The sequence below is a fragment of the Lontra canadensis genome, unplaced genomic scaffold (assembly GCF_010015895.1).
Source record: "Lontra canadensis isolate GAN:19392208 unplaced genomic scaffold, GSC_riverotter_1.0 scaffold19, whole genome shotgun sequence".
Taxonomy (NCBI): Eukaryota; Metazoa; Chordata; class Mammalia; order Carnivora; family Mustelidae; genus Lontra; species Lontra canadensis.
In genome coordinates, this window is record NW_022631013.1 from 21808121 (window position 1) to 21827186 (window position 19066).

General features: G+C 48.9%; 1 protein-coding gene across 11 annotated transcripts in view; it reads left to right on the plus strand.

The window, feature by feature from the left end:
- Nucleotides 1-19066, plus strand: part of ZNF462 (zinc finger protein 462) — a 144282-nt gene that overhangs the window by 62071 nt on the left and 63145 nt on the right. For 7 of the 11 annotated variants that reach the window (XR_004383044.1, XR_004383043.1, XM_032860780.1 and 4 more), the window contains exons 3-7: nt 461-6078; nt 6878-7042; nt 8660-8946; nt 12170-12288; nt 15855-16046. Coding sequence is in view for 9 of the 11 variants with exons in the window: in XM_032860780.1 (XP_032716671.1) it covers nt 461-6078; nt 6878-7042; nt 8660-8946; nt 12170-12288; nt 15855-16046 (6381 nt within the window). In the remaining 2 variants the exon portion in view is untranslated. Of the gene's footprint in view, nt 1-460; nt 6079-6877; nt 7043-7235; nt 7644-8659; nt 8947-12169; nt 12289-15854; nt 16047-19066 lie in introns of those variants that run through there. The other 4 variants (XM_032860781.1, XM_032860782.1, XM_032860784.1 and 1 more) reach the window with 4 other exon arrangements.

Consider the following 19066-nt stretch of genomic DNA (forward strand, 5'->3'; position numbering starts at 1 on the left):
GCTTCTTCAGAGTTCCTTGCTCTCTGCGAGCCGTCTTTGCAATTAGGGCGTCATGTTTCTCTACCTGAGTGTCCTATGTTATTGTCCTTTTAGCTTCCTTTATGTCTCTTAGTTTCCTTTCAATTTGGAGAACAGGATAGTACCTTGTAGAATTCTGGGATGAATGTCGCAGTATGGGAAATGCATCTTTTTATAGCCCTAGGGCACGTTAGTGGAGATGAAGTGAGTATCGTCTCTAAAGCTGAACACTGCGTTTTCATCTGTGAGAAGCGCTATGTGTGTGTTCATTAATGCTTCATTAATACTCTTCAGGGCCTCATCTGGAGATGTTATTAGGACTTTCGAATGTGATGTTTATTAATGAAGAACAGTTGAAAAGAAAAATTGATTTGCATGATGAAATTTCTTAATCTCTTTTGTTTGCTTTTCTATTCTCACTTACCTCGTGCTTTCTCTTTAGGTCAAAATGCAACTGCATTGGGGACCGGAAGCTACTATGGCCACAGTCCAGGATATTACGGTCAGCATATTGCCCCTAATCCCAAACCAACAAACAAGTTTTTTCAATGCAAGTTCTGCGTACGCTACTTCAGGTCAAAAAATCTCCTCATCGAACACACAAGGAAGGTCCACGGAGCTCAAGCTGAAGGGAGTTCGGCGGGCCCCCCTGTCCCAGGATCCTTAAATTATAATATCATGATGCATGAGGGATTTGGAAAGGTCTTCTCTTGCCAGTTTTGCACATACAAGTCACCGAGGAGGGCGAGAATAATTAAGCACCAGAAGATGTATCACAAAAACAATTTGAAGGAGACCACTGCTCCCCTCCCTGCCCCTGCTCCAATGCCAGACCCTGTGGTCCCACCCGTGTCCCTGCAAGACCCCTGCAAGGAACTGCCAGCAGAGGTCGTGGAGCGCAGCATCTTAGAGTCCATGGTCAAGCCTTTGACCAAGTCTCGAGGCAACTTTTGCTGTGAGTGGTGCAGCTACCAGACCCCCCGCCGGGAGCGCTGGTGTGATCACATGATGAAGAAGCATCGCAGCATGGTCAAGATCCTTTCCAGCCTCCGCCAGCAGCAAGAAGGGACTAACCTCCCCGATGTGCAGAACAAAAGCACCCCCAGCCCCACTTCCAACTCCACCTATCTGTCCATGAATGCTGCAAGCCGGGAGATGCCCAGCGCCAACGTCTCCAACTTCCGGGGCTCCGTCAGTAACTCCATCATGAGACCCAATTCTTCGTCCGCTTCCAAGTTTCCACCCATGTCTTACCCTCAGATGAAGCCGAAGTCCCCTCACAACTCTGGCCTTGTTAACTTGGCGGAGAGATCGCGTTATGGCATGGCTGACATGACCAATTCCTCTGCTGACCTGGAAACCAACAGCATGCTGAATGACTCCAGTTCTGATGAAGAGTTGAACGAGCTAGATAGCGAGAACGGCTTGAATGCCATGGATCACCAGACGTCAGGCATATCTGCAGAGCAGCTGATGGGCTCGGACGGCAACAAGTTGCTGGAGACCAAGGGGATTCCGTTTAGAAGGTTCATGAATAGGTTCCAGTGCCCCTTCTGTCCCTTCCTCACTATGCATCGACGTAGCATCTCCCGTCACATAGAAAACATCCATTTGTCCGGAAAGACCGCCGTCTACAAATGTGATGAATGTCCATTTACTTGCAAGAGCTCGTTGAAGCTTGGGGCTCACAAGCAGTGTCACACGGGTACAACGTCAGATTGGGATGCTGTGAATTCCCAGAGCGAGAGCCTTTCTGCTTCCCTGAACGAAGGTGTCGTGTCTTATGAGAGCTCGAGCGTCAACGGCAGAAAGCCGGGGGTCCTGTTGGATCCCCTGCAGCAGCAACAGCCGCCACCCCCGCCGCCACCGCCACCCCCACCGCCGTCCCAGCCGCAGCCACCGCAGCTACAGCCGCCCCACCAGGTGCCAGCCCAGCCGCAGCCCCAGCCCCCGCCAGTGCAGCCGCCCCAGCCGCCTGTGCCAGCCCCACCCCTACACCCTTACAAATGCACCATGTGTAATTACTCCACCACGACTCTGAAAGGGCTACGGGTCCATCAGCAGCACAAGCACTCGTTCTGCGACAACTTGCCAAAATTCGAGGGGCAGCCCTCAAGCCTGCCGTTGGAGAGTGAGACAGACAGCCACCCCTCTTCCAGCAACACTGTGAAGAAAAGTCAGACCTCAATTCTTGGGTTGTCCTCCAAGAACAATTTTGTAGCTAAGGCCTCTAGGAAGCTCGCCAACGACTTTCCCCTCGATCTGTCGCCCGTGAAGAAGAGAACGAGGATCGACGAGATTGCAAGCAACCTGCAGAGCAAAATCAACCAGACAAAGCAGCAGGAGGACGCGGTGATCAACGTGGAGGACGACGAGGAGGAAGAGGAAGACAACGAAGTGGAGATAGAGGTCGAGTTGGACAGGGAGGAAGAGCCCATAGAGCCGGTCATGGAGGTGTCCACATCCTTCTCGGCCCAGCAGATCTGGGCGAGAGACGCCGGCGAGCCCCAAAAGGAGCCCAGCTTCAGAAGCGTCGCCCACGACTACAACGCCACCAACGGGGCGGAAATTGAGCTCACCCTTTCTGAAGACGAAGAGGATTACTATGGCTCCTCGGCCAATATGAAAGACCACCAGGTTTCCAGTACTGCTCTGCTGAACACCCAGACTCCCATCTATGGGACAGAGCACAGTAACGAGAACACAGACTTTGGTGACTCTGGACGGCTTTATTATTGCAAACACTGTGACTTTAACAACAAATCAGCCCGGAGTGTCAGCACCCACTACCAACGGATGCACCCTTATATCAAGTTCAGCTTTCGGTACATCTTGGACCCCAACGACCACAGTGCCGTGTACAGGTGCCTGGAATGCTACATTGACTACACCAACTTTGAAGACCTGCAGCAGCATTACGGTGAACACCACCCAGAAGCCATGAATGTACTCAACTTCGACCATTCGGACCTGATCTACCGGTGTCGGTTTTGTTCCTACACGAGCCCGAACGTCCGAAGCCTGATGCCGCATTACCAAAGAATGCATCCCACAGTCAAGATCAACAACGCGATGATATTTTCCAGCTATGTCGTGGAGCAGCAGGAAGGGCTGAATACGGAATCTCAGACACTGAGGGAGATTCTGAATTCAGCCCCCAAGAGCATGGCGACTTCCACTCCCGTGGCTCGCGGTGGCGGTCTGCCGGCTACATTTAATAAAAACACTCCTTCAAAGACCTATACTCCAGAATGTGAAAATCAGAAGGACCCCTCAGTTAACACTGTTGTCGTTTACGATTGTGACGTTTGCTCGTTTGCAAGCCCCAACATGCATTCTGTCTTGGTTCATTATCAGAAGAAACACCCGGAAGAAAAGGCTTCCTACTTTAGGATCCAGAAAACCATGCGAATGGTGTCTGTGGACAGGGGCTCTGCCCTTTCTCAATTATCATTTGAGGTGGGTGCTCCAATGTCTCCCAAAATGTCCAACATGGGTTCCCCACCCCCCCCACAACCCCCGCCACCAGACCTCAGTACTGAGCTTTACTACTGCAAACACTGTTCCTACAGCAATCGGTCAGTTGTGGGAGTGCTTGTCCACTACCAGAAAAGACACCCAGAAATAAAGGTCACTGCCAAATATATCAGACAGGCTCCTCCCACAGCTGCAATGATGAGAGGGTCTGAGGGGCCCCAAGGCTCCCCTCGGCCACCCGCCCCCATGCAACAGCTGAACCGCAGCAGCTCTGAGCGAGATGGCCCTCCTGTGGAGAACGAGATGTTCTTTTGCCAGCACTGTGATTATGGGAACCGGACAGTCAAGGGTGTCCTCATTCACTATCAGAAGAAGCACCGAGACTTCAAGGCCAATGCAGATGTGATCCGGCAGCACACGGCCACCATCCGAAGCCTCTGTGACCGGAACCAGAAGAAGCCTGCCAGCTGTGTGCTCATGGCCCCCTCCAGCGTGGAGCGGGACAAAGCGAAACTTCGAGCGCTCAAGTGTAGGCAGTGCTCGTATACCTCCCCCTACTTCTATGCACTGAGGAAGCATATCAAGAAAGACCACCCTGCCCTGAAGGCCACAGTCACGTCCATCATGCGGTGGGCATTCCTTGATGGCTTGATAGAAGCTGGCTACCACTGCGAGTGGTGCATCTATTCGCACACAGAGCCCAACGGTCTGCTCCTGCATTACCAGAGGAGGCATCCAGAGCATTACGTTGACTACACTTACATGGCTACCAAACTCTGGGCTGGGCCAGACCCGTCCCCTCCCTCCCTCGCGCTGCCCACAGAAGCCAAAACGTACCGATGCAGAGACTGTGTCTTTGAGGCCATGTCCATCTGGGACATCACCAATCACTACCAGGCATTCCATCCCTGGGCGATGAATGGTGATGAGTCGGTGCTGCTGGATATCATCAAGGAGAAAGATGCCATCGAGAATCCCCTCCCCCCCTCCGCCGAAGAGCTGGTGGGTCCCGTGAATTGTGAAAACAGCTTGCCCACTCCACTCCCCGAGCAGGACGCAGAGTGCCCAGACGACCCGAGGCTCTCCCCAGAGAAGAGCATCCAGCTGGCCTCGGCCAACCCGGCCATCTCGTCCACCCCGTACCAGTGCACAGTTTGCCAGTCTGAGTACAACAACCTGCATGGCCTGCTCACCCACTACGGAAAGAAGCACCCCGGCATGAAGGTGAAGGCTGCCGACTTTGCCCAGGACATCGACATCAACCCCGGCGCCGTGTACAAATGCAGACACTGCCCCTACATCAACACCCGCATCCACGGCGTCCTGACGCACTACCAGAAGCGCCACCCGGCCATCAAGGTGACCGCCGAGGACTTCGTGCACGATGTGGAGCAGTCCGCGGACATAGCCCAGAACGACGTGGAGGAGACGAGCAGGATCTTCAAGCAAGGCTACGGCGCCTACCGTTGCAAACTGTGTCCCTACACGCACGGCACGCTGGAGAAGCTCAAGATCCATTACGAGAAGTACCACAATCAGCCCGAATTCGACGTCTTTTCCCCGTCGCCCCCGAAGCTGCCGGTCTCCCTGGAGCCCGAGATGGCCACGGAAGTGAGCCCCTCCCAGGTATCCGCTGCTGAGGAGGACGTGGGAGAGGAGCCCATGTCCACGTCGCACTTCTCAGCCTCGCATCTGGTCTCCCACACTGTGTTCCGGTGTCAGCTCTGCAAGTACTTCTGTTCCACGAGGAAGGGCATCGCCAGGCACTACCGCATCAAGCACAACAACGTCCGCGCCCAGCCAGAGGGCAAGAACAACCTCTTCAAGTGCGCCCTGTGCGCCTACACCAACCCCATCCGCAAGGGGCTGGCGGCCCACTACCAGAAGCGCCACGACATCGACGCCTACTACACCCACTGCCTGGCCGCCTCCCGGACCATCAGCGACAAGCCCAACAAGGTGATCATCCCTTCCCCGCCCAAGGATGACTCCCCGCAGCTCAGCGAGGAGCTGCGGCGGGCCGTGGAGAAGAAAAAGTGCTCGCTGTGCTCCTTCCAGTCCTTCAGCAAGAAGGGCATCGTGTCCCACTACATGAAGCGCCACCCGGGGGTGTTCCCGAAGAAGCAGCACGCCAGCAAGCTGGGCGGCTATTTCACGGCCGTCTACGCGGACGAGCACGAGAAGCCGGTGCTGATGGAAGAGGAGGAGAGAGGCAGCTTCGAGAAGGCCGAGGTGGAGGGAAGCGAAGCTGCGGAGACCGAGTGGCTCCCGTTCCGCTGCGTCAGGTGCTTCAAGCTGTCCTTCAGCACGGCCGAGCTGCTGTGCATGCACTACACCGACCACCACAGCCGGGACCTCAAGAGGGACTTCGTCATCCTGGGCGGCGGCCCCCGCCTGCAGAGCCCCGCCTACCAGTGTAAGCACTGTGATAGCAAACTGCAAAGCACAGCGGAGCTGACCTCACACTTGAACGTTCACAATGAGGAATTCCAGAAGCGTGCCAAACGTCAGGAGAGGAGGAAACAGCTTTTGAGCAAGCAGAAATATGCAGATGGTGCTTTTGCAGATTTCAAACAAGAGAGGGTAAGGCTATGTTTTGATTTCCCTTCCCCCAGGAGGCCTCTCATCACTGGTGCCCACACGCACTTCTTCGTTGCCAGCCAAACTGCTACAGGCTTCCTAGTGACTTAGCTTTGCCAGAGAGCTCCATAAGTCAATTAAACGTTTCGAGCTTGATTAGCCCCCCATCCTAGGCTCGCCCTCCTCCACGGCCCCGCTCCCCTCCCTCCCACAATCCCAAGGCTCCCCCGGGGAGGGCCGGGGTGGTTTCTCTGTATCTCCTTCCGCCAAGTAGCCTTACGTGAGGCCCCGTTGCACGACGCCGCTCGCTCTCTTTCTAAGGCAGCTGTGGGCCGTCTCTTGGTGTCAGCCGTGGTGCTGGTCCGCAGTGTCTGCTACAGGAACCTACCATCTCCAGGAGTAGATTTGTCTGATTGGTTGGTTTTCGGTTTTGGGGTTTTTTTGTTTGGTTATTTTTCCTGGTCAAGACGTTCACTAATGGCGTAGCTATGCAACGTTTCACCTGCGTGGTTGACACTGCTTTGAAAACCACCCGACGCGGTGGCCGTGACCATGACGCTTCTCCACAGAACTCTGCTCTCCTCACAAGTCGTAACATGTGTGGGTTCCGGAGACTTTTGCGTGGCAGGCAGCGCGCCACGGCTCTGACGACCTCGTTCTGTAAACACACAGCCGTATCTCTCCCTTGGTTTCTAACCTGCTAATCCACTTTGAAATAAAGTCCGCTAGTAAGCGACAAGCGTAAACGCCGGCGTGCGAGGGAGGGCTCGGAGTACTGATGGCTACCACTGTATTTTACCAGCCTTTTGGTCACTTAGAAGAGGTGCCAAAGATCAAGGAGAGGAAGGTGGTGGGCTACAAGTGTAAATTCTGTGTGGAAGTGCACCCGACGCTCCGAGCCATCTGCAACCACCTGCGGAAGCACGTCCAGTATGGCAGCGTCCCCGCCGTGTCCGCCGCCGTGAAGGTGAGAGTCGGGGAGGGGGGAGGTGTGGATGAGCGGTCAGGTGTGTGAGCCGCTGGAGTCACTGATTAACCCCCCCCCCCCACAGCCCCCACCCCCCACCGTTGCGCAAAGCAGCTCAGGAAAGGGCGTCCCAGGATGTGGGCATTCCTGAGCTGCGCTTGGATCGGTCTGGCTTGTTTTGATTTTTTTGCAGGTTGGACCCTCTTCATCTTTCGTGTCTCGACCCGGTCGTGTTTCGATCTGGTTCCCTTCCACGCGGATAGTTTGGTGGAAACGGAAGATCCGGGCCTCTCGGGACAGGAGGCTTTGGGTCGCCCTTCTGTTCTGCATGTAGTGCCGTTAGGTGTTACGCTCTTCCAAGTTGCCCGAGCTCTTGAGAGGAATCAAGTGGGTCCTGTTCCCATCATCTTCTGCTCCTCCCACTGCCTGACTTCTTACTGTTCTCATCCTGCTGATGGTGCAGAGAGCCCAGGAGGATCTTTTACTTCTTATCCTGGGTCCTCTGAGGAGCGTGAGACACATGAAATCTAAAACTATGGGCCTTTGAGTCACAGTAGGCCCCAAGAACCCCTTGCCCTAATTTGGCTCCTTTATCCCCTTTTTACCTATATGTCGCTGACCGGTGTCTTCTCTCCCTGCCCCAGCTTCGATTAGGCTGCCTGTTTTGGACGTCATAATCCTGAGAGCAGCCACAGTTTCGGGGACCTGCCTTCCAGGATATGGCTAAGCACTGATTTTTGAGCAGAGAAGTTAGTTAGTTCGGGGCTTGGCTATTTCTCTCTAGATACGTGAATGTGTTTTCGTTATTGGCCTTTCTCCATCTGGTGACCTGTTTTTGCCCATGTAATATGGACATAAAGTCTCTGCTTTCCTTCGCTGAAGACAGAAGCCCCTCTGGCTCCCAGCAGAACAGTGGCCCCTGGGGGCAGCGGCAGTCAGCCTCTTCCGTGCCACCACAGTGTGTCCCAGGCTTGTTTCCTGGAGTCAGTCGAGGGAGATAGAGCAGTTCTTCGTGTGTAATCAGTAACCCAAGGAGTCACCTCCAAACACGGGTATCTTAAACTCGGGCTCCTCAAGTTTTTCAGTGGATCATACAGCAGCCTCCCATTCAGTGGGTTAAGTCACCATACGCAGGGTGGGGAGGAGCATGGGTGGCAAAGGGCAGGGTCCTTCCCTTTCCTTCATTTCCCAAGGATGGCCCACGCTGGCTCCTAGATGCCCAAACCTCTCTGCTGTGTTTTCTTCTTCCTTCCTTTACTTTTCTCTGAGCCATAACCCTAACCCTGCTTTGTGTGAGTTCAGGTGGGATGGCAATTTGAATTTTCTTTCTAAGATGGGAGCAAAATGAGTGAATGATCTTCACAGTGGGAGAGCCTCTCTCTCGTGTTTCCCAGGCAGTGGCAGCCCGTGCCCAGACATGTTGCCTTCACATCACCACCACTGCATGGCAGGCGGGTTTGCCCTCCCTCTAGGGGGAGCTGGAGAGGCAGGGGAGGAAGCTTGAACTGGAGATGCTGATGAGTTTGGGAGAATGAAGGGAGAGGAGGAATGCTGAAGACGATGATGATGGATATTTATTTTGTTGGTGGGGCATGTGTGTGTGTGTGGTTCTCTTAGCAGGAGGCCGAAGACCCTTCCCACTTGTTCCTGGATGGATTGGAAGTCGCCAAAGATGCCAGTGGCACCCTGGTGGACCGGGTGGATGGTGAACACTGCTTGCTTGATGGAATGTTGGAGGATGAAACCCGGCCGGGGGGATACCATTGTAGTCAATGTGACAGAGTCCTGATGTCCATGCAGGGGCTGCGTTCTCATGAGAGGAGCCATCTGGCCCTGGCCATGTTTACCCGCGAGGACAAGTACAGCTGCCAGTATTGCTCCTTTGTTTCTGCTTTCAGGCACAAGTAAGTGCTGTTGCATGCCCGCAGGCAGGGAGGAGGGAGGTGTCCTAGCGGGAGGCAGCTGAGCTGGAGCAGGGGTTGGGGGGTAGCGAGGTGGGGGGTGGGTGGAGGTGTCCAAGAGCCCCACTGAGGGCTTTCGCCTGCTGCTTAGGTTACCTTGAACCTCAGTCACCCCGTCTGTCAAATGGGGCTAAGAGCCCCAGGTTACTTAACATTAGACGTGGCAAATACAGGTCTTTTTCACAAGTGGCTATTTTAGAGGCCTTGCTCAGATTTACAAAAGACTAGAAAGTAGAGGAATTTATTGGTGTTATCCGTCAAACATTCATCCAGAACCTCATTGTCATTTGAGGAAGTAAAGTTCCATTTAGGAAATTGAGGGTCTATGGAGGTAAAATTAGGACTATTCATTCCCTGTTGTGACCAAAGAACCATTGCTTGAGATGTTTCTTAAAAAGACCTTGAAAAGTAAGGAGGTTCCTGATGCCAAGAGGTGCTTTTGAAGTAAAGGGAGGTTGAGTGGAAGGAGCTGCCCGAGGCCAATCACAGCTTTGGAGTCATGGATTTGGAGTATTGTGACTGGCATTTGGGGGTGATGGGAAGGGGGGTGGTTCCGAGAAGAAACCACCTTTTATTGCCTTTCTCTGAACTGTCTGAGAGGGATACGCTATGAGCAATGTGTGCCACCATCTTGGATGGAGGTGACTGATTAGAAGACTGACATGCTGTTTATCTTTAGGATGATTGAAAGTAAATGTTGGGTTGGTTGCTTCTTAAAAAGATAAAGTGCTGGATAGTTGTTGAAAGCCGGAAGGAGGCAATGCTTGTCCAGAGGGTAGGATGGGTTACAGATCCTGAATTCTACGAAGACTAATGTCTCATCTTTGTTGTCAGATCTGTGCGCCGACGTAAAGCTTGTGTAGTTCTCATCAGTTTAAGAAGTATGTATTCCCCAGCATCTGTCCTGCTTCCTGACACCCAGTAGAGGCTCGGCAGATCCCTGTGAATAAATGGACACACCCGTGCTAGGCAGTGTGCTGGGGACTTGGGGGATATGAGGGGCGTATAAAGATGAAGAGGCCATGGTCAGGGAGCTAAGGGAATTTACGGGCTAGGGGAGTTATAAATAAAGCAAGCACACAAATGAGGCAAAACAAGGCACATATCTTTCAAAAATGTACAGTAAAATGCTATGAAATTTCAGAGAAGGGTAATGTGACACCCACTGTGGAAGAATTGAGAAGGTTTTATGGAGTAGGGAGCATTTGAATCAGGTCTTAAAGTCGGAAGACAGGGGGCGCCTGGGTGGCTCAGTGAGTTAAGCCTCTGCCTTCCACTCAGGTCATGATCCCAGGGTCCTGGGGTGGAGCCCTGCATCAGGCTCCCTGCTCAGCAGGGACCTGCTTCCCCCTCTCTGCCTGCTTCTCTGCCTACTTGTGATCTCTGTCAGTCAAATAAATAAATAAATAAAATCTTAAAAAAAAAAAAAAAAGTCAAAGACAGGACTTGTATAGTTTGGAATGGGCGTACAACATGGTGTAAGGGATGAGAGCATAAGCCCATGGAATGGAGCATGTAGCTGGTGGGCGCCCGGCTGGTGGTCTAGTCTGACTAATCTTTAAGGTATATGTAAAAGAATAGGGGAAGATAGAGTACGAAGACTTGAGTAGAGACCATATTTGGAGTCTTTGAATGCAGAATTAAGACGTTTTAATTTACATTACCAGCAAAAGGAAGACTCTGAAATGAGTAGAGTCATCATAATTGCTAACATTTATTAAGACCTACTATGTGTCAGGCAGTGTGCTAAGCGCCTTCAAGTATTATCTCTTATCATTCTTAAGTCAGCCCTGTGAGGTACAGTCCCACTATGTCTCCATTTTGTGGATTAGAAAGGTGAGGAGGTTTATTTATGTAACTTGCCCAGGCCATTTGGTTTATAAGCAATAGCTGGGATTTGAACCCAGGCAGTCTCACTCCATAGCTCATGCTCTTGAGTTGACAAAAAAAAAAAAAAAGACGAGAGAAACCAATTAGGAGGCAGTAATAGTAGGTAATCCAAGAAGTTAGAATGGAACTTTGGGAATGGTTGAAAGAAGTAGGATCTTAGTGATTTGGAAAAATTGACTATAATATAGGGGATGAGGGATGAGAGACAAAGTAGAGGACAGATAATACCCAGGTGTTCCGTCTGGTTGACTGAGAATGGTGGAAGGAAAGAAGGAAGAAAGCAAGGAAAGGAGGAAAAGTGGCTGTTTGGAGGTGGCGGGGGGGCGGTACTGATGGTTTTGTTTAAGGGCTGGTTGAATTTAAGAAAGCTGAAGGACACCCAGAGGGAGATGTGAGGAGGTGATTGAAAGTGCAGCTTTGGAGCTCAAAACATTGTGTATTTAAATGGTAAGCAACACCATTCCCAGATGAGTCATTTAGAATGGAATCTAGTTCTCTGAGGTACCGATTCAAATTAGAACACCTTCCCACACCTTGTTTGGGAGATTTATTATTTTTTAGACTACTAATTATTAGGAAATACTGGGAGTTCACCATAATTAAATAACTTCTTTATAAGTTGCTCTGGAAGACTGAGGTACAGCAAACATGGTAGTGTTTATCAGAAGGGATAAGTGGCCTTTGGATCACAAGACTTCTTTGAAACCTACCTTCCAGTTGCCTCCATATTTATAAAGATGTTGGAGACGTGACAGCCCATTGCAAGTAGCTCAACTACCTTGGAATTTCCCTTCCCCTCCTGAGTGTTCACCATGAATACAGAGTTGAGATTTAAAAAGAAAGCCCTTTCTAAATGCAAAATTTCTCTACTTCCCTTTTTTTTTTTTTTTTTTTTTAATAAATTAAGGGACTATTTGATAGGCACTCCTCACCACCTTGGCAGAAAACTTTCATGCCCTGGTATTTCATCTTTTCTCTTTAGATGCCCTCTTCTGATTATACATGCTTCCAGGGAAGGGAAAATGTTCCCACTGCCATGTATTTCAATCCAAAAAGTCTCTTGCTATCTTGTTTCCTTGAGCCCCTCCCTTTCAAGTAGGCATGACCACTCTTGTCATTTTTGTCATTGTTGTTTTTGGTTTGGGTAAGCACCATTGTTGAGCAAAATGACTTTGAGCAGCTTAGAAGTGGGATTGCTAGAAAAGGGCAGGGAGAAAAAATATATGTAATTGTTAATCCTGTCCTGTTTCTCTCTCTATTTTTCTTTTCCATCAAGCTTGGATCGCCATATGCAAACCCACCATGGACACCATAAACCATTCCGGTGCAAACTCTGCTCCTTCAAGTCCTCCTATAACAGCCGGCTGAAAACACACATACTCAAGGCTCACGCTGGTGAGTTGGCCTTCCTGATGCAGGAGTCCTCTGGATTTGAAATCCTATGGTCTTCCCTGAGCGAAAGTCAAAGTCTCTTATCCCGCACATGAGAAGAAGTTATTCTTGACTTGGTTGCTTATTTATTTATATTTTAATCTAATGAAAAAACATAAAGAAAAATTATAGAATAACCTGAAGCCAAAATAAGCCAAAGGTGACCAAGCCCATGTCACCTAAGTCATAGTTGAGATGTTCTACTAACAGGCTTTGTTTCTGTTGTTGTTGTTGTTGTTGTTTAAAGATTTTATTTATGTATTTGCCAGAAAGAGACACAGCGAGAGAGGGAACACAAGCAAGGAGAGTGGAAGAGGCAGAAGCAGGCTTTCTGCTGAGCAGGGAGCCCGATGCGGGACTTGATCCCAGGACCCTGGGATCATGACCTGAGCTGAAGGAAGATGCTTAACAACTGAGCCACCCAGGCACCCCTGTTTTTTGTTTGTTTGGTTGGTTTCTTATAGGAATTTCTAAATTACCTAGCCTTTTTTTTTTTTTAAGATTTTTATTTATTTATTTATTTGAGAGAGAGAGACAGAGAGAGCATGAGCAGGGGGAGGGGCAAAGGGAGAGGGAGAAACAGACTCCCCTGCTGATCAGGGAGCCCGATGCAGGGCTTGAACCAGGACCCTGGGATCATGACCCAAGCCGAAGGTTTAACTGACTGAGCCACGCAGGTGCTCCTACCTGGCCTTTCTAATGGAAATGCATGAACTGTTAGCATCTACTGAAGATAATTCCCAACTAAAATGAAAGTATAATCTTGAGGAAGTTCAAAGGGACAGAGTCCCTAAGACATGCAAGATTTCTCATGACTGCACATACACCCTTAGTTAGAGTCCCTCTCCGAGGTTTTAACCAGCTTTCCTGGTGTTGGGTCCTGTCGAACTGGCCTCATGGAATAAAACTCCTGAAGCCATCCAGCTGTTCCCAGCCCCACTGGGCATGATGGGATGGGGAGACTGGTTCTAGACTTCTGTTCGTATTTTTATACTTTCAGGAAAAGTCTACTGAAGCTATGGAGTAAGAACCTTCAGGGTTCAGACCGCTCTTTTGTGACATGTGTGCATATTGTAAATTCTTCAGCTGGGACAGCATCCTGGGGAGTCTTTCTCACAGATCTCCACCTTGGCCAAAGCGCTGTTAGCAAGAGGAGTTGGGTAAATGATTTGGCCTTGTGTGAAGGAGTTTAAGAAAGTACCAGAGGCTGCCTGGAGACTCCAGGGCAGTGAGGTGACCACGCACACGGTCCTTCTATGCTCACTGGTTGGTGAGAAGGAAGCATCCATAAAGAGAGGTGGAATGCCAGAATTTGTTTCTCTGCACACCTGGGAACCTTGCTGTCTGTGGCATGGCATTCAGTCACTTGAGAGCAGCTTGGCTTGCAAAAAGCCAGTACGTTTTCCAAAACACTTGTGTCATCTTGTCTATGCTATGTGGATTGTTTTATTTTAAAGGGTAAAAGTCACATAGACAAATCAAATAATATCTGGATTTGAATTCTTTCTCATGTTGTGCTACTTGCCACTACCTAACCAGCTTCATGCAGCCAGACTTGCATTAAAAAACTTAAAAATGGAATAAGAAGGGCCGTGGTATTCTATACAATGATTAATATATATTGATATGTGTATTTCTATGTTACATGGTAAATGATATTCTATATATCCATATTTATTATAGTAATAGTTACCAGTGTTGACAACCGGGCATTATCCGGACTCCCAGATAATAGCTGGGGACTGACTGAGGTTCTGGTCGGGGTCGTCTGACTTTGAACTTCTCTTCCATCTTGGGCTGTAGTGTGTTGCGTCACTCAAGTTTCTCTTCAAGGCCTTCTTGGAAGTACGTGCTCTGGGAATCATCAGTGGCAACGCGGAGGCTGAGTGCAGAATCTGGGTTGCTGCACTCACCTCGCATGTGAAGACATTGAGTCATTTTCAAGGTTGGGCGGGGAACAACCCATCTCAGCTGGGTCAGAGCAAGCACAGAGGTTTACCTTCTCATTCCTGCTCCGCGGCTCTGTCCACAGGTCCCCCTCACTGGCCCGCGAAACTTTCCTTGCTGAAGGGCCTTTCTGCTCCTTTTTTCCCCTCTATTTCCTTCTCTTTCCTTACCTCTGGTTTTAAAATTTCGCCTTAAAAAGAAATGTAAAAAAAAAAACAAAAAACAACCAAAAAAAAAACCAACCTGCTCGTTAGAGGAAATTTGGAAATGAAAGAAGAAATAAGAGTCAGTCACCCCATAATCTTATTCTCTAAAGACCACTGTTGTTCACGTTTGATAACACTTCCTTTCAACCATGGCCTCTACAATTATTTTTAACAGTTGTGATTATAAGTGAGTCAAAAATATATCGTGCCTTTCTATTTGTTTTTCTGAAGATCACTATTTTATTTTCTGTTATTTTTTATATTATTTAAGAATTTATTTTAATGAATTACCATTCATCAGGAAGCTGGTCCATATTTACTTAATCATTTCCTTATGGCTGGAAACCCTGTATGTTAAAGGATATTTTCTTAGTATCAGGTTGGAGCGGTGCAGATACTGAGCTGCAAGCATGAGGATTCACATCCTTTGGTTAGAAAAAGCAAAATTGCTTTCTGAGTCGATCAAACCAGTGTTTGTCCCACAACATAAGCATGTCCATTTCACAGTTTGGCTTTTTAAAATGCACTTAATTTAAAAGCTGACTTCGGGCAAAGGTGAACCATAGTCTCATTTGGTCACTGTGTTTCCATGGTATAAAAAAATAATTAAAATAAAAGTGCCTACTTTTACTGAAATGTCCTGTTTATCAAAGAATATTGGAGATACACACGTGCTTATACATATATAACTCTCTCTTGATTTAAAAAAAAAATGACTTACTTTTACCCATTTCTCTGCACTATTGATTAGATAGGGGCATGGAGTTTTATGCTGAGGTTTGTGAACTGGTCCAGAAAAAACAAACTAGGATGTGTGGAATCAAGGAGGTGTATAGTCAGCAAAGACGCAGAGAATGAAAATAGCACAATGGAGTTTGCACTTAGTTACCCTGTGCTTGGAAAGCCACGGATAGGCCCTTGAAATAAGAATTAAGCATATTATATTCTGCAGATGATAAAAAGCATCCTTGAATGAAAGCCGACGTGGTCATTTCTAGTGGAAAGAGAGAGAGAGAGAATGAGAGACTGGAACCCTTTCTGAAGGAGGGATCATAGACATTCAGTTTCACTCCCTGTTGAGGAATCCATGCATGGGTTTGTCCCTGTAAGTAAAGCATGAAATGAAAAGGGACCAGATCACCTGATTATGGAGCTCATGGAAGAGTTTCAGTCCCAGAGGAGCATTGTGGTTGTGGGAAGGGGTGGGTAGCTGGTCTGTGAGGCTTCTTAGACCCTGAAACTTCAGAAGTCGCATCTCTTGCGTGAATTAACTGTACTTCATCTCTTGTGTGAATTAACTATGCCATTTTGTTTTCCACCCCACCTTATACCCTTCCCTCCTTTCCCGTTCTGCCCCTTACCGCCATCTTCTTCCAGGTGAACATGCCTACAAGTGTTCTTGGTGCTCATTTTCCACCATGACAATCAGCCAGTTGAAGGAACACTCCCTCAAGGTCCACGGAAAAGCCCTGACCCTCCCCAGGCCACGAATTGTCAGTCTGCTCTCCTCCCATGCTCACCACTCCTCCCAGAAAGCTACCCCCGCCGAAGAAGTAGAAGACTCTAATGGTAATGAGGGGCTTGCGAGTGCTAGCTCACCACCCAGGGTGGAGCGGGGCTGGGATTAACTGCCAGTCATTCTTCCCAGAGGAAAACCTAATACAAAACCACGACGGTTCAAGTGAAGGAAGAAATGTGGAAAGGTGAAACGCTATAGACATTGGAGTGGGAGGGTGAGGGGCCCTTGGTGACTGTCTGGTGCCGTGGCCGAAATGTCTCTCTGGACCGTGTGAGCGTCGCTCATGGAAAGAGTACTCCGTGTGAATGGACTAGTGTTGGAGTCTCCCGTGTGGTTGTGAGCAGGAAAGTAGATAGGATACCAGGCAGGTTTATTTCTTTGTTTACTTAGTTATTTATAGTCTGTGTTCTTAAAAACAAACCTGAAGAACAAAAAAACATGTGGCATGAAGAGTCTGGTGGGGGCATACCACGCTACACAGAATTCAGAGGAGGAGACGGAAGGGGATGGGGGGCAAGTCTCTCTGATCCTGTTGCAATTTAGGGGTCATGTTATGATTTCTGGTAGCCAAAGGTTGATGAGGAAGCGGCAGCTGAGAAGAGGGTTTAACTGCCAAGGTTTGGAGCTTCAGAAATGCAGAGAGCCATGGAGGGGTCTCCTCGCTGGCAGTGTCCCCCAGTTGTGGGGAAGTGGCAGGTGTGACATAGTAAGCCAAAGGACAGCTTATTGTTTTGACCAGACCAAGAAGCAGAAGTGTTTTAACTGCTCATCTTGCCTCTGGGGATTGCAGAAATCAGGTGCTTAGGACAGAAGGAAGTGTACAGATTCTCAGGGGTCTGGAAAACCCCAGAGCTGCTCCCTTCCCTGCCCCTACAGTCACCAGACATCTCCTACCAGCTCAAGTTCTTCCCAGCCTGGGAACACACTGTTCCTGAGGTCTACTGTTCTGTTCTTGGGAGGAGTTTAGTGGACTGGAAGGAAACTTCATGGGCTCTTGGCAACAGAGGATTGGCTTTGAGTCTGACTTCTGTCGATGCCAGTTGTATTTTCCCGGGCATTCGTGGCTTCCACACTCATGTAGGCTTGGATGATGATACTGTCTCCACCAACTATCTGGAGAGAGTAAAGAGAAAAGGCACATAATGATACTGTCTCCACCAACTATCTGGAGAGAGTAAAGAGAAAATGTCTGACACATGATGGGTATTGAATAAATGGTCATTTTACTGCTGCAATTCTCATCCTTAACAATTTTGGCCTTGGGGGCCATTGATAAAAAGTGTGAATTTGGGGTTATTTTTAATGTAAGGGTTTAAAAAGAGAGCCTCTTCAGGTAACCTGAAGATTTGACAGCTCAGCATGTCAACATGGCCTGATTATCAGATTATCCAGAGTAAATGAGTAATCTTCCTTCCTGAGGTCTGCAAAGAGATAGCTGTGGGAGGAGAAGGGAAGGCGAGTCCCAAGGCTAAAGCTGCCTTTACTGAGTTAGGGAACTTGGTGGCCTTGCCTTTCCAGCCGTCAAAAACTATGTAAAACACAAGAGCTCCTTACTTTCCGGTATTCTTGTCCTAAAGGACTTTGACTCAACAAGAAAGGCTTGTTATTTTGACTGTGGCTTGTAACAAAGTGGATCTCCTCGACTGTAGTGTAATAGTTCAAAGTGTGGGAGGAAGCCAGGTGTGCGTTGTTGTTTTCTGGGGAGACTTCGAGTCTCAGAGCTGGGAGGATGGGGTGGGGCAGGGAGCCTATGCAGAAGGGGACAGGATGTTCTCTTTGCACCTTGAGATGCTGTTCATTGGAAAAGATGGGCATAGAGCAACAAAGGGCAAAATGTCATTTGATGTGGATTATAACATCTTTATTCATATGATTTTTAATTAATTGCTTTCTTCTGAAATGGGAAGCTACACCTGCAGAGCCATTTGGGTGAAATCGATGCATCCACACACCATTTCCAGCAAGGGCTCTTCCTGGGACATTTCTCTCCATGTCAGACCTTTATTTCTTTTTCCTTTGCTCTCCTCCCTTGAAGAGTGGGCCTCAGTCACAGGGCAGGGGACTCCTACGGACCACTCACTCCCCCAGTGTCCATACTCTGCCAAGGACTGTGCTCTGTACAGAAGAATCCTATACAAACACAGTACCAATACTGGTCCTCTGACAGCTTAAAACCAAATATTGAGAAGATATTGTCAGCTGGGTTTGAACCAAACATAACCCTAAGCCTGAGTTCTAAGCTTTTCAGGAGTGATGTCAGAGTCTTAAAAGTGAGACGAGGTTGGGACCTTGGGGTGGGTGGTCGTGGAAACACGATAGTAGAATGTTAACTCTCTGCTGAACACACAGAGGGTCTGTCTTTAGTCAGCCACAGGAAGATAATTTGCAATATGTAGAAGTGTTTTCTTTTCCCTTCTATAGAAAGGACTCAGCAACTGTGAAAGCCCTGGGTGGCAACTAGTGAGGCCCACACAGAGGTCAGTGGACTTGCGCTGGTTTTAATGTATATAAATAACCTTTATCAATGGGTCAGCAGTGATTGGTTTAATTTGATGGGGGGAGGGGAACGCTTCATTAGAAGGTAGGTAAACAGAAAGAAGGCATCAAATGGGCTGTTCTCATGAGTGAATAATTCCGTGGAAAGAATCGTAGATTTTTGTTTAATAAACATTTTCTTGAGTCCTTCCCATAGGTCTTGTGTAGCTTTGGATGCCCAGGAATGACTGAAGAGGTTGAAATTGGGAGGACTATTCGCTAGGGAGCTAATGGTGGATTCCTAGAAACGACTAAGTCTGGGGGATGAAAAAACAGCTGTGGGGCTAGACGGTAGCCTGTAAATCATGCCTTGAATGGTGTTTGAAACACGCATGTGAAATCCAATTGCACATTTTAATAGGGAGAAGCTCTGGGGCTGTTGGCTCTCATTTCGGGTTTCCCACACTGCAGATGCCAGGACACTATGAACACTAGCACCAAAAATGTGTTGCAGGCCTGGGGGGAGTAGAGAGCTATAAAACCAGGGAAATCACCAGTGTGTCCTTGGCTTTCCGATTCCCTAGCAAGGGATGGG